Source organism: Trichosurus vulpecula, chromosome 1 (assembly GCF_011100635.1).
Source record: "Trichosurus vulpecula isolate mTriVul1 chromosome 1, mTriVul1.pri, whole genome shotgun sequence".
NCBI classification, from domain to species: Eukaryota; Metazoa; Chordata; class Mammalia; order Diprotodontia; family Phalangeridae; genus Trichosurus; species Trichosurus vulpecula.
This window is the reverse complement of record NC_050573.1, coordinates 9,372,058-9,387,704: the sequence shown is the minus strand read 5'-3', so window position 1 is coordinate 9,387,704 and position 15,647 is coordinate 9,372,058. Positions and strand designations below refer to the sequence as shown.

General features: G+C 44.3%; 1 protein-coding gene across 1 annotated transcript; it reads right to left on the bottom strand.

Annotated features, from left to right (window-relative positions):
- Positions 1-3,196: 3,196 nt before the first annotated feature.
- Positions 3,197-12,754, bottom strand: LOC118834014 (zinc finger protein OZF-like). Its single transcript, XM_036741452.1, has 4 exons — positions 12,688-12,754; positions 10,128-10,254; positions 9,272-9,367; positions 3,197-4,802 (listed from the first exon to the last, which is right to left on the bottom strand). Exons 1-4 carry the CDS (start codon positions 12,721-12,723, stop codon positions 3,445-3,447), a joined length of 1,617 nt encoding a protein of 538 aa, XP_036597347.1. The 5' UTR covers positions 12,724-12,754; the 3' UTR covers positions 3,197-3,444.
- Positions 12,755-15,647: the final 2,893 nt, after the last annotated feature.

The window sequence follows — 15,647 nt, the reverse complement described above, 5'->3', positions numbered from 1 at the left end:
TAGTGGAGGTTACCTTCCTAGGAAGGTGGCTGCTATAATGTAGACATGAGGTGATGAGGTATTTATGGAGAAGAAAAGATGGAGACGAGAAAAAACTGCAAAGAATCCATGAGATTTAATGAGATTGAATATAGGTAGGGAAAGGAAGGTATGACTCAAAGACAAATCAATTGAAAGAGTTGATAACAAGGAGAAAACAATATACACTTCTTGAGGGCACTGTTTTTTCTTGTACTTTTATTCCCAACCCTTAGCACAGTGTCATATAGTAGATGCTTAATAAACATTTATTGACTGACTTAGTTCACATTTATTCTCCATTAGAATGTCTGCTTCTTGAGGGCAGAGACTGTTTTTGACTCTACTTTTATCCCCAGCCCTTAGCACAGTGCCTGGCACATAGGAGGTGCTTAATAAATGTTTATTGACTGTCTGTCTAATAATAGTTCATATTTATTCTCCATTAGAATGTCTGCTTCTTGAGGGCAGAGACTGTTTTTTGCCTCTAGTTTTATCCCCAGCCCTTAGCACAGTGCCTGGCACATAGTAGGTGTTTAATGTTTTTTTTTTTTTAACTGGTTGCCTCACATTTATTATACTGCTTCACATTTTACAAAATGCTTTATTCACCATAACCTTCCTAAGAGTTTGTATCACTTGGATTAGGGCTTTTCTGATTCTCTGTCCACAAACCCTCATTTCTAGGGCCTCCTCTCCTTCACACTTCCCTTCCCCCCCCCCAAAAAAAATCCCTACTACCTTGCACTTATATATCTACAAGTGGATGATGATGGGTGTTGGTACTTGGATGGTGAACAGGGCCAGGTACTCTCTCTTGGGTGGCCCTCACCTCCATATGGGTAATGCTCTTTCCCAGCTCTGTTCTTTAGGTGTGACTTTCTTGAATGTCCTTTGCTCCAAACCTTGGGGGGGGGGGGGAGCTATGAGAAGAGTTTTCCTTTCAAACCTAAGAAAGAACAAGGGGAATAGGAGATATCTAAGGTGATTGACTCAGAAAGGCTATCCCAGCTCCATTACAGACTTTCCCCCACTAGGACTGATGATGCTAAGGTGTGTCTAGTTATTGACTCAGACTTCTATATTCTTTCTCATCCTTGGGGATAAGAAAAATATGAAAAACATATAAACAAAAAAATAATTTTTAGGCATGTTGAAACTCTATTGGAGTACTAATGGTAGCAACATATGCACAGATTTTCAAAATCTATCTCGGCTCCATTGAGATAGTGATAAGCACCTTCCCTGTGGACCCAAAAGGTGGCCCCAAAATGACTCAAGTGAAAAGTTAAAAATTTCTCCAAGAGACCAACTTCCACCCCAGGCATTACCTCCCAAACTGCACTGATTACAATCCAGAAAGATAGATTTTGGGGAAAGGAGGGTGAAAAATTGCTCCTTTTTGCTTGTGGCTGTGACAGTGTAGACTTGGTGGGTTTTGTTTCCAATTTTTTTTACTATATATTCTATTATTATTATTGTTATAAACTGAGATGAGTATTTCCTTATACAAAGAACAGAAAAAGATTATGAATGCTGCCACAAATCTCTATTACATATACATTGCTTTTTAAAATGGTGCAATAAAAACATGGTAATTACACTTCTTGGCTTGTCTGTGCCCTCCTCTGCATTTCCTTCTACTTTGAGTGCATTCTTAAGGTTTCATTTGTGATCTTAACTTACTTGTTTTTGGCAGCACTTTCCTGTTTCTTACCTCCCCTCCCCCCCCATTCCAATCTAAGCCCTCTCTTCTAATAAATATTGTAAGGAAAATAGATCTATATATTGGCCATTTGAAAATATATATTGCATTCTGCACATCTAGTGCATTATCTCTCTGCCAAGAGGTGGGAACTATGACTTGTCATCAGTCTTCTGGAGTTATATTTGGTTATTATTTTAATGATAGTCTCCCCACCCCGCACCATGTTGCAGTCATTGTATAAATTGTTCTCCTGGTTCTGCTTACTCCACTCTTCAACAGTTCATACAAATCTTCCCAGGTTTCTCTGACTCCATTCCTTGTCATTCCTTACAATGCAATAGTCCATTACATTCATACACCATTTGTTCAGCCACTCCACAAATAATAGGCATTCACTTTGTTTCCAGTTCTTTTGCTACACCAATAAAAAAAAAAAACTGCTCCATTTATTTTTGGATATATGGGTCCATTTGCTCTTTCTTTGATCTTCTAATGCTTAGCACTGTGCTTAATGTTTATTGACTCACTCTTTGGGGACACATATGTGTTTTATTGCTAGGTCAAAGGGTATACAAGTTGGGTGACTTGGGTGATCGAAATGCCTTCCAGAATAGTTGGGCTGATTAACAGCACCACTAACAGTGCATTAGTGAACCCGCCCTCTGACAACTCCGTCAACAATTGCCATCTTTCTTTTTTCGTTATTTCTGCAATCTGATAGGTGTGAAGTGGTGCCTCAGAGTTGTTTTCGTTCAGATTTCAGAGAATATTTTTCTTTTTATTATGGACAGCTTGCCTTTCTTCACTTGGGAACTGCCTGCTTAGGTCCTTTGACCATTTATCTATTGGAGAATAGCTCCTTGTACTTAAAAATTTGTATCAATTTCTTAAAATCTTAGATAATAGACCCTTACCAGAGAAACTTGCTATGAATTTCCTACCTGCCTATTGACCTTACTTGTCTGCAAAATCCCTAAGAGTCTAAAATCTCTTTTGTGGATGTTACCCTTCTTTGAAAATTTTCAATGCTAGAAATATGGGTAAATCCTGCCAGAACTAGCTTGAAAACGTGTTTTGATGTCTACCTAAAGCTTAAAAAGAAAGCCACTTTGGCCTTGACTTTCAAAGAGAAAGCTTTTGGGTAACTTGGCTCCACAGAAGTCAGGCAAAAACAATAACTCTGTGGTTATTAGAATGTTTGCAATACAACTGTTTTGTTTACTTTGTCACAAATCCTAGGCAATGGAGGTCTATAACTTTGTATTTATTTGTGGTTTTCTCTTTTGCATTCCCTTTTAGGTTTTTTTTTTTTTTGCTTTTTGGCAGGGGCAATTGGGGTTAAGTGACTTGCCCAAGGTCACACAGCTAGTACATGTGTCAAGTGTCTGAGACCACATTTGAACTCAGGTCCTCCTGACTTCAGGGCCGGTGCTCTACTTGCTGCACCACCTAACTGCCCCCTTTCCCTTTTAGTTTTAATTCAAATTTTTTCAGCGAAGAGTATGGTCCAACTCAACTCCTTATACATACTACATCCTAAGACTCTGCATTCACAAGGCTTCTTTCCAGTGTGATCCTTTGGTGTTGGGTAAACTACTTGCTCTTGAGAAAGGCTTTCCCACAAACTTTACATACATGAGGTGTGTCCATAATATCTAGTATGAATTTTTAGAAGTCAAATAAATCCCACCTTCTGGCAGAAGGCATTAACACATTGTTTACATTCTGTAAGGTTTCTCTCGAGTATGAATTTTCTGATGTCCAGTAAGTCCTGACCTCCGATAGAAGGCCTTCCCACATTCATTACATTCAAAAGGCTTTTCTCCAGTGTGAATTCTCTGATGTCGAGTAAGCTGTGTGCTCCGGCGAAAGGCCTTTCCACATTCTTTGCACTCATAAGGTCTGTCATCAATATGAATCCTATAATGGGAAATGAGGTAGGAGTTGCAGTTGAAAAATTTGCCACATTTGGTACATCCAAAAGGCTTTTCTCCAGTATGAATCCTTTCATGTCGAGTAAGCTGTGTAATCTGATGGAAGGCTTTCCTACATTCCTTACATTCAAAAGGCTTCTCTCCAGTATGAATCCTCTGATGTCTAATAAGGTCTGCTCTGTGGTGGAAAGCCTTCTTACATTCATTACATTGATAAGGTCTGTCACGAGAGTGAATTTTGTAATGGGAAGTCAGGGTTGACTTACAGGAGAAGAACTTCCCACATATAGTACATACAAAAGCATCCTCTCTAATGTGAATTTTCTGATGGGAAGTTAGGTGTACATGCTGTCGGAAGACCTTCCCACATTCCTTACATTCATAAGGCTTCTCTCCTGTGTGAATTTTCTGATGTTCAGCAAGTCCTGACCTCTGATGAAAGGCCTTTCCACATTCTTTACATTCATAAGGTCTGTCATCAATATGAACTTTATAATGGCAAGTGAGGGTTGATTTGCGACTGAAGGATTTCCCACATTTAGTACAGGCATAAGGCTTCTCTTGAGAGTGAATTTTCAAATGACCAGTAAGATGTACGTTTTGTCGGAAAGCCTTCCCACATTCTTTACACTCATAAGGCTTCTCTCCTGTATGAATTCTCTGATGTTCAGTAAGTCCTGACCTTTGATGGAAGGCCTTCTCACAAACGTTACATTCATAAGGTCTCTTGCCAATATGAAGTCGATAATGGGAAGTCAGGGTGGACTTGCAGCTGAAGGATTTCCCACACTGAGTACACACATAAGGCTTTTCTCCAGTATGAATTCTCTGATGGTCTCTAAGTCCTGACCTCTGATGAAAGGCTTTCCCACAATGCTTACATTCATAAGTCTCTGTGGTGGGAATCTTCTGATGTTCAATAAGTCTTATATGCCCATAGAAGACCTTTTCACAGTCGTTATATTCACAAAGCTCCTCTCCTTCATTGCTCCACTGCCTCTCTAACCAGGTACCACATTCCAAGTCTTCTCCCAATGGGGAGACACCAGGATCATCTGTTAGAAATTTCTCATGGGATGATACTTCCATAGAAAGGCCCAGTTCTGGAAAGAACTGCGTGGTTTCAGGTCTAGTTTCAAAATCTGAAAGAAATTAAAAGTATAAATATTCCCTGATCCCCACAGAGTACACGTATCCCTATCTTCTGCTTTCTCCATCCAAAAAAATCACTATCAAACTTTAAAACATGGAACAGATGACACTGCAGTTTTCACCTTGTTCCTCAAAACAACCTGGTGACAGTAAATAGGTTAGTCATCAATTCAGTTCTCCAAATGAGAAAACTGAGGCTTAGAGTAATTTAATGCTTCCCTTAAGGACACATATGGATAGGTATCCAGGTGTCAAAGCCAGGACCTAAACCAAGACCTTCTGACTCCAAGTCCAACTTTCCACTTCTCCATGATGACGCCCAAGATACAAGTAAACTTGTATCATGCAGTATCACTGTCAAGGATGGTCCTGGGATCAGGTGGTGAAATCTATAAGAAGTCCACTGTCAGCTCAACATAAAGCCCAAATATCTGAGTATCTAGGGCTGTCCTGAATCAGATAAGTAGCCACATAATGGGAAAGAGAACAGCTCTGGGAGAGAGAATAGTGATTATCTAGTACAACCTTCTCATGTTGTAGGTGAAGAAACTGAGCCCAAAAAGAGGTTATGTGACTTCCAGGATTGGAAGCTGGAGGATCTGGGTTCAAATCCTGGCCCTGCTATTTGTTATTTCTGTGATCTTAGGCAAGTCACTCAACTGTTCTGGATCGGCTTCCTTATCTGTAAAATGAAAGGATCAAACTATATAGATGCTAATGTCTCCTCCAGCTCTAAAGTTATTATCTTTTGTTCTGGGATCCATGACATCCATTCCAGGGTACTAAAGAAGAGGCTGATGAGATGGATTGCAGAGCTTAGGCAGTGATTTCTGAAAGACTGCAGAGAACAGAGCAGCACAGACCTGGGCAAGGACAGGGAAGGGAGGAAGGGAATTTGCATCCTATAAGCCAGTGAGTCTGATTGTTTCCTAAGTTTCTAGAACATGTTGTTAAAGGGAGGGCTAAGGAAAACGAGGCAGAGCTAATTTACAGCAATCCTAGTACTATGAAGACTGAGAGCCTAGACAGGACTCCATCACATGATGGAAGAATATCCCACCCTAACCTTCCTTTCCTTTCTGCTTTGGTTATTATGCTCAGAGATCAGGCTAAGGCCTTAGATCTAGTTAATCCAGATTTGGATAAAGTCTCTCAAGCCAGTTAAAGAAGATGGAACCACTTTTGAACCCATTTTTAGATATCAGATACTACTAACCAAATCAAAGTTTGTTAATAAAAGTGACATAATAAAAAGTTTCTTAATAGAAATAATAAAAATGTATATGGAAGAACAAATGGTCAAGAACATTAAGGGGAAGCAGGCAGATGGAAAAAGAAGAAAAGGATTTATATGTCTCTTATACATCTCAAATAATTCTGCAAAGCAACTTTTACCAAAATTATCAGGTATTTGATAAGAGCTAGGAAAATCAATGGACAGAAAAGATAATCTGAATGAGAATGTAGGGCATAGGGTTTGACAAATCCAAGATCGTGCCACAATGGGCATGAAAATCATTAGTCAATAAGATTTGCTATAAAATCACATAGTCATGTTATAATCAACTATATATATATATATATAGATAGATATATACATATATATCTATATATACATATATATATATATATATCTCCACATCTCACACTGTATGTTATGGGAAGTTGCATACTGGGAACATGCACACTGCATGTTATGGGAAGGGTCAATACACAAATTATGAGAATAGAAAGAATAGAAAGTACAAAAATTTTAAAATAAAAATTATGTATGTAGGACAATTATTAAGAAGGAATTCTTATACATGCATTGATTTTTATAGAATTAAAGGTGTTTTTCCCCCTTAGCAAAAAAAAGCAAGAACCTCAAAAAAGAAAAGGAACATATTCAGGGAAAGAAAAATTTTTAATAATTATTTCTGCTAAAAATCTGGCATTTAAAGCGTAAAAGAAACTGGCAATTTTAAATTCCACCTGCAAAAAAGTTAAATGGTCAAAAAAGTCAACTAGTAATGTCTGAAAATCTGTCCAAACTCTAACTCTCCTCCTTCCTGCCTCCCCTGTTACTGTAGAGGGCAACGCTCAGGCTTACTCACAATCTAGGAGTCATCCTGGCCTCCTTCCCATCTTTCATCCAGCACCAAGTGGTTCCCAAAGCCTGTCAATTTCACCTTGGCAATGCCTTTTGTAGATTTCACCTTCGCACCATCTCCCCAAAAGGATGTCTCCTCTCCTCTGACACTGCCCCCACCCTGGTACAGACTTCAAAAACCTCACACTCGGATAATTACAATCGCCACCTAGAGATTTTCCTAAAGCATAGGTCTGATCATGCCACTTCCTCTACTCAGTAAACTCCAGGGACTCCCTCCTGTCTCCAGGGGCAAATACAAAGCCCTGTTTGGCATCAAAGCCCTTCATAATCTGGCCCCTTCCCACCTTTCTGGTCTTCTTACACTTTACTCCTCAGCATGTGCTCTTTAATCCAAGGACCCCAGCCTCCTGGCTGTTCCACAAACAAGACCCTCCATTTCTCAGCTCTGGGCATTCTCCCTGGCCATCCCTCATGTCTGGAATGCTCTTTCTCCTCTGCTCTGGCTACTGACCTTTAACTCCCAACTAAAACCTCACCTTCTACAGGAAGATTTGTCCAGCTATTCCTAATTCTAGAGCTTTCCCTCTCTTAATTATGTCCTATATATCCTGTATATAACTTGCTTTACATATATTTGTTTGCATGTTGTACCCCGCTTCATCAGATTGTAAGATACCTGAGGGTAGAGCCTCCCTTATGCCTCTTTCTGTATCCCCAGCACTTAGCATAGAGTAGGCGCCTAATAAATGTTTATTGATTGATTGAATGAGTGAGTGCCACCTGTTTGCAAAGTATCATGGCAATATTCAGGCAGCATTACAGAAGTGTGCGTAACCAGACCCTTTCATGCAGTGATCCTTCTAACAAGATTATATCAAAAAGATATTACAGAAAGAAAACAACTTTTACTACAAAAATATTCATAGCAGCTGTATTTGAAATAGCAAAAGGCTGGAAACAACCCAAGCATCCTGGGGTTTGATTACGGTTGAACATATAACAGCATATGCAAGACTTATTGGTCACTTCAGTCATTTAAGAAGAAAATGAAATAAGGGAAGAACTCTTGTATTAGGAAGAAAGCAGACTGTCTAAAACTAGATAAAAACCTGCTTCCCCCAGTTACATAACCCTAAGAAATACACAGAACAAAGAGATCACCTGGGAATGTGGAAGAAAAAAGATAATGTAAGTTGTTGTTTTGTTAACATACATATTAAAAAGAAGGGATGGCCAGCTGTGGAAAGAAGATGACTTCTGTATACTGGTAACATGAAAGATAATTGATTACATTAAAACAAAACACTCCAACATAATTAAAGGTAAATGCTGACAGCACAGACGACACATATAAACGTCCTATCTGATGCTATGGGCGTGGGATTTTTCCAGTGCAGGATTTCACTCGATGCCAGAAGTTCTGAACCTTTTCTGGGTTAGGGACCCCTATGGCAGTCTGAGGAAGCCTATGTACCCCTTCTCAGGATAACAACAGTTTTGAATGCATAAAGTAAAATGTGGAGGATTACAAAGCAAACCAATTGCAATGAAATAAAATAAAAGAACAAGTTCACTGAGCTCAAGGTAAGAATCCCTGCAGATTAGAACCCATCTATAACTTCATGTTAGAGAGTTGCCTGAGGAAAACAGGGGTTAAGGTGCGTGCCCATGCTCACCCAGCTAGCAGGATACAAGGCATAGTCAGGATATAAGGAATTATTAGAAATATAAAAAGGTAACACAAAGGATTAAAGAAGATGAACAATTCTGAAAAGAAACACAATTTGTCAAGAATCCCTTTAAAAAAAATTCTGCCTCTATCTAATATGGTACCCTGGCTCTCACTTCTCCTGCCTGACCACTACAACACTAACCGCATTCTATTTATTTAACCATTTCCTTACTCTTATACAGTTAGGGTGCAGCTTGCTGTTTTTGTTTCTGGTAACTCGTTCAGAATGTATGCCCCAGAATAAAGTTATTGGTAGTTAGTGGTTCCAAGCATGTGATCATTTTTGTAACACACTGTGTATTATCGGGCTGGGCTACAAAGAAGACTGACCGCATGTGTGATCACTCTGCCACAAATGATGCCGCTGATTTCTTCTTAACCCTGACAACTGAGTTGTGGTGCTTTTCATCTTTTGGGGGGAAGGGTGCCATTGGAATGATTTGAGACGGCACCCTAGAATTGTGTTATTTTGCAGCCCCTTGATTAATAGTGAGGCTTGAGCCCAGCCTGTCCCTCAGCTCCATGGCCAGGGGAGGGGGGCAGGGTGCCACGCAAAGGAGTGGGGTTCAGAGCAAAACTCCATGGCCCCAGAATGACCAGCTGGGGTGTCTCCCTGGCTTCCCCTCACTCACCTGGACAGCTGGTTGCTGGGATGTCTCCCTCAGGCACCCAAGGGCCTTTCACTTGCTCCAGCTGGTAAATCACATCTGGTTTGGAGGCTGTAAGTCCTGCTCATTGGAAGTCAGAAAATGCTGGCTTTAGAAAGACACCCAACTAGGATCCCCATCCCTGCTGTCTTTGGGGACAGATACACTAGGAAGACGCAGAGGGCAGGACGACGGACCCTGAAAGACACAGAACTGTGCTCCTGGGAAGTTATGGAAAATGGGCCACAGAGTCAATTTGGGCCAAGAATGAAATTCATTTCACATGACCCAGGGGATGGGAAGGTGTCCCATCTGCAGGCAGTTGCCCTGGGACTTTGGGGGAGAATCTTTGACCTGAGAAAGGGAGGAGGCCTAACCTCTGGGATGACAAAGCCACCCACTGCCGCCGCAGGAATGCATTCACTGGGTCCATGGAGCTTCTACAAGTGCATTCACAAAAGCCAGACATGGTGGCAGATGCCTCTAGGCCCTGGGGAAGTGGGGGTGGTGAGGGATCCTCGAGTTGGGGAGAGTTTTGAGATGCAGAAGGGTAAAAGGGTAAAAGGTGATTGGGTGCCTGCATGAAATTAGGCACCAACATGGAGAGTCCCCAGGAGTGGAAGGTCACTAGGATGCCTATGGAGGGGCGAACTAGCCCAGGCCAGAAAAACAGAGCAGTATTAGGATCGAGCCCGTGATTGGCAGCCACCCTGCCAGCCCAGGCAAGATAGGGAAACCCAATCTCAAAAACAAAGCACTCACGATGACTCCCATCACACAGTAAAGAAGGAAGGAAAACCCTCCAATGGGCAGGTCCTGAGGCCCGGGTGACTGTCCTTACCCAGATGGACCAGGTTCCGGTAGTTCTCCAGCATCACGTCCCTGTACAGCTCCTTCTGGGAAGGGCACAGGTGCCCCCACTCCTCTGGGGTGAAGACCACAGCCACATCTCCGAATGTCACAGATGCCTGAAACAACAGATACACTTGTAGGTACCATCTGAGAACTACATGGTCCATGGCCCTGAGAGGAAAGGTGAAGACCAGAGGACTCACAGGGGGTGCAGCTCCCAAGGTTCTGCATGCTCCAGGCCAAGCATTCAGAGAGAGCCTACTGTATGCCTAAGTCTGAACTAGATTTGGAAGTGTATCACCCAAAAGGAAAAGCGGCTTATGCCGACAACCCCACTTTGGAGACGACAAGTCATTTTCTGACCACAACACAGTGTCCAAATATTCATAGTCATAGTGTCGTAGAGGGAGGGGTGGGAGGGTCGTCTAGGCCAAAATGAGGGTCTGTAACACATCCCACGAGGGCTTCTGATTCTGCCAGAACAAATACCTTCATGAAACAAGAGGGAACTGACCATGGTGGGTCGGGGCAGAGCTGCTGGCAAGGTTTGCTCCAGATCAAGACTAAACCTACCTCTCTGCACCTCTCACTCCTTGTTCTGCCAATGGGACCAAATCCACTCCCTTTTCCACACGGTAACCTTCCATATGCTTGAAAACAGCCAGCCTACCTTTCCAGCTTGTTCCTTAGACATGTCTTTCTTTCATGTACACTTTGAACTTGGCCACTGTTCTAGGAGGGGGTGGGGAGTGGGGGTGTCCATCTATTCCAGGCGGTGGAGGTCCCTGCAGGAATCTGGGAGAGCCACAGTGAGATCCAGGACAATGACCACATGCCACAGGGGGCCATGGGGCCTGGCTTGGGTAATAAAGCTGGAGAGATGAATAAACCATAAAAATACCCTGACCAGTGTCAAAAATCCTTGTGTACCTGGAGAGCCCCCAAAAGAAGTAGTAACAAGTGTAACTCACGGCTCGAAGGAAAGCTATGGATTTGTGAAATGATTCCTGCTGCTGTCCTTCAGTCATGTCTGACTCTCCATGGCCCCATTTGGGGTTTTCATGGCAAAGATAATGGGGTGGTTTGTCATTTCCTTCTCCAGTTCATTTTACAGATGAGGAAACTGAGGCAAACAGGGTGAAGTGACTTGCCCAGGGTCACACAGCTAGTAAGTGTCTAGGATGGATTTGAACTCAGGAAGAGGAGTCTCGATGACTTCAGGCCTGGCGCTCTATCCACTGCTCTACCTAGCTGCCCCTAAAAGGAATCCATGAAGCAAAAGACAAAAAATGAAATCAAAGCTGTGGAGGAGAGAAATAGAAGCAAAAAGAAAAGAGATTAAAGCAGAAAGTGCTAAACTCCACACTCAAAGGGAGAGATTCCTAGGAAAGGAGAGCAGACCCAAAAAATCGATGACTCCCAAGTCAGAAAGAAATTGTGGGACAAAACGGAAAGACTGAAAAGCCCCAAGAAAACATAAGATGCCAGATATCAGAAACAACGGACTGAGAAAACAGGTCAAGGAGAGAGACCTTTAGAGCCAATGGACTTTCTGAATACTGTGATGGGGGAAAGCCTGGAAGAACAAAAGCTATGCTTCAAGGATTTTCTGAAACTGTAAACAACCCTGATCTAACAGAACCAGAGGCCAGAGTGAAGACAGAAGAACCAACCATCAAACCCCAAAGTCCCAGGAACAGCAGAGTCAAAGTGTAAAGCTTTTTCATGGAAGGCAAGGGATAGGAGAACGGGTGGTTAGAAATGGTGTGCCATAATAGCAAGAGCGATGCAAAAAAAAAAAGGGACAGAATCTGTGACATTAAATGCACAATGCTCGGTATACTTAATAAATGTTTGCTGACTGATTGAAATAGACCCCCTTCAGAAGCAGCTAGTAAACACCATGGAACAGCACACAATTTACAAATGCTCCATGGCTGCTCCTGATTTCCTCTGCTCTTACAGTAGAAGGAAAGAGACTGGGGGCAGAGAGAAGCTTGTAGATTCTTCTCCCTTTGGAGTCCTGGCTCCAGCACTTACTAGCAAGACACTCCTAGACAAGGAATGTCTCTCCTCTGACACTCAGTTTCTGCATCTATAAAATGGGGGCGTTATTTTTTCAATTATCAACAGGCTTTGGTGAATCAGATTTTAAATCTTCAAGTGGGAAGGAAGTATTTTCTCTCATCATTAGGCGCTTGTGACAGCCCTCTCAGCAGCCAGCTCGGTCCAGGGCACAGGGTGGGACTGAATTCCTTGACAAAGGATGTAAGGGAAGGCGACGAGGAAACACCCCCAGGACAGCATCACAGTGTAGAGGAAAGGGCTGGAGGTGCTGGCTCAGCTGCTCACTACCTGTGTGACCCTGGATGAATCACTTCCCTGCTCCATAAAAAGAGGGGACTGGACACAAGATCTCTCAGGCATCCCCTCGGCCCGATTCCTGCTGGGCCCGATTTCCTGGGTCAGAGGACATGGGAAGGAAACATATCCCTAAGTGGAGATCTAAGGTATTAATTTCAGAAAAAACAAAAACTACTCCCACTTACCTGGTGAGCCATGGGAGGGAGAAGGACAAGGGCCATGGCTTTGCTCAATACTTTCACCTCTGGGGAAATTGGGATTCCTCAGCTGTCAGCCCTGGAGAGCAAAAAGCAGGCATTAGAGGGACTGGCTCTGCCTTGTTTAGACCCAGGCCTGGAAATCCTAATACTCTTCCTGGTTAGAGAGAGATTAGAAGGAGCTCATGGACCAGTCCAACCACTCCATTCCATTCAACCCACACAAATGAAGCACCTACTGAGCGCAAGGCACCATCCTACTGTCCACTGAGGAATCCTGAAACAGAAAGAGAGCAGTCCCTGTCCTCTCGGAGCTAACTTTCTACTGGGGGAACAGAATGTGTGCACAGAGGAAAAAGGCAATCCTTAGAAAATGGAGAAAGGGCTAAGAACCAGAGGGAGGAGCACAGGCTTCATGGAAGGCTTGGCTGTGGCGATGAGGCCTGAAGGATGGCTAGGACTACCAGGGGTGGAGAGAGGACATGGAATGTCCAGGGCAGGAGGCACCTTACTGCTCCAGTATGGCTGGACACTGAGCAGGAGAGGAGAGTCATGGGAGTAAATCTGCAAAGGAAGCCTGGAGCCAGATTGCGGGGGGCCACTGATGTCAAGAGGAGTCTCGATTTTGTCCTATGGGCCACGGGGAACCTCTGCAAGCTTCTGAGCAGGTGGCGGAGGTGCTCCCACCCAGACTGTGGGCCTGGATCACTGTGGCAGTTATGCAGAGGATAGATTTGAGAGGGAAGAACAGGGCTCCTAATCTTTTTTGTTTTATGGATCCATTTAGCAATCTAATGAAGCCTGGGGACCAGTTCTCAGACTAATATTTTAAAATTAATCAAACACACAGGATTACAAAGAAAACAGTCATACTGAAATCTCTTATTAAAAAATTTCCCCCAAAACACACAAGTCCAAAGGTCTTTGCTTAAGAACATCTGGTGTAGAAGGAACAAGGAGGAAGTCTATGAGAGGTAGGAGGAAGATGGAGAGAAGGAAAGACAATTATGAGGAAGAAAGAAGAAAAAGAAAAGGAAGGAGAAAGACGGGATGAAGGTGGACAAAAATGGGGAAGAGCAGGGAGCAACTTAAAGAAGGGAAAGAAAAAGATGTTAAGAATGGTAAAAGAATGAGGAAAATGGGAAGAGAGGGAGGAGGAACAGAATGAAAAGGCGTTCATTTAGCACTCACTGTGTGCCAAGCATTGGGCTAAGTGCAGGGAACAGACTGGGGTGGGCTCTGGGGTCCTCTGGGCTTTGGCACCTCCAGCTGAGAGCTCAGGGCAATAGATTTTGGAGAGGACAGGCATGAGCTGGAGGGCGTCCACAGGAGTGACAGGCCACTCCTTCAGCCCCTTTTCTCCAGGCCAACCTCTCGAGCCCAGGCTCTTGTCTCTTCCGACATCATCTGTTCCAATAGCCTGTGAACTGCTCTGCCTGGGCCTGGTCTCTGCCCTCACGGACCGACTCTCCAGAAAAATGACTGAACTGGTACTTCTGACGCTTGGGTCTGCCCCTGCTGTGGCTCCATTTGAGAAGCTGCCACAGGGGTCCCCCACATGTTGCCTCTGGTTTGGCCCCTCACATCTGTGCTGCTCCTCAGGAGGGGAACTCCCATCATTTCTGCTCCCGACGCCAGCAATGCCCTTCCTCATCTTTGCTCTTGGAGCCCAATGCCCCACCCCAACTACTGCGCATTTACATGGCCCTGGACTTATCTGTGAACACCCGGAAGCAGCCAGGCGGCACTGAAGAGGCTGACTTCTGCCCCGCAACAATGAGCCTTGCCTAAATCTGAATCTGCCCAGGACCAGGAGGTTCTGCCCGGTAACAAAGAAACCTTGGTCTTTTAGCAGGTGCCTAACCCCGACGGTTTGTGACCGTATCCCTGAATCCCAAGTTTCCTGTTCTGTGACCACATCCTCGACCTGTTGTGACATGTGCCCAGCCCACGTGCTTCCCCTTCCTGCCTCCCCTTCCCTGAGGCTAAATGCCCACGAGGGGCATAGCCCTCTCCCAGCCGAGTGCCCAAGACTAGTGTAAAAACACAAGCGCATCTTTTCTCACACTAAGGACTCTTGCTGTCCATAAAGCCCTCTTGACTAGGAGAGCATCTACCTCCTGAATTTTTTCCAGACAACCCCACTCCGAACCTCACAAACCTATCAGCATGAGGCACTGAACAACGGCCTTTGGACGCAGGGAGCTGAGTTCAAATCCTGCCTCAGCGGTGTGACTTTTCAGTGGCCTTTATATGCAAAGTAGGGACAGTAATGTGGTTAGTATCAAGGTAGAAAACATTTAAAGTGCATTCTCATATTATAACCTGCTGCCCGCTGGCCTCTCCCCAAGGGGGGGAAATCTTTTATGCTTTGTCTCTGCTCCTCAGGAATGGTCCGGGCGCTTGATTGGTTCCTAACTGGTGCCTTGGCCCGTATCTGGCTCGAGGCAGCCTTTAATAAATGCTTGCTGACTTGACTACTTTCCAGAATGACCCGGCCAGTCGTGGCAACTCCACTAACAATGCATGAGTGTGCACCCGCTGGCCCGCAGCCCCTCCAGCATCTGCCATTTTCCTTTCTCGTCCCCTCGGCCAATCTGAGGGGTGTGGAAAGGGTCGGTGCCTGGGCACAAGCACAGGATGCTTCTGAGCGTTTGTTGATTGACTGCAGACGGGCATCCAGGCTGGGAAAGTGTGAAAGGATCATCACGTGGTGGGGAAGGGAGCAGCACCAGGGTTGAGGGGGAATGTTTGGGGCAGAGGGACACGAGGAAAAGGAGGGAGGTCACCAGTGAAGAGCATCAAAGCAAGAGCCCGCGCCGGCGCCTGATTGGGTCCCCGTTCCAGCCCCGCCCCCGCGCTGTCCAATAAACGCGCCAGTTGGCGGAGAGGGCGGGCAGACAGGCAGGGGAGGAAGTGCGCAGGTGCAGCGGGGCCGGCCTCTCCCC

What these genes read in the sequence shown, in the direction of transcription:
- LOC118834014 (XM_036741452.1), bottom strand. Translation starts at nt 12,723, where the DNA reads ATGGCCCTTGTCCTTCTCCCTCCCATGGCTCACCAG. An exon ending in CCGGAACCTGGTCCATCTGG is followed by an intron (nt 9,368 to 10,127) that starts GTAAGGACAGTC and finishes TCCAATGAGCAG; the next exon opens with GACTTACAGCCTCCAAACCA. An exon ending in CCCAGCAACCAGCTGTCCAG is followed by an intron (nt 4,803 to 9,271) that starts GTGAGTGAGGGG and finishes AATTTCTTTCAG; the next exon opens with ATTTTGAAACTAGACCTGAA.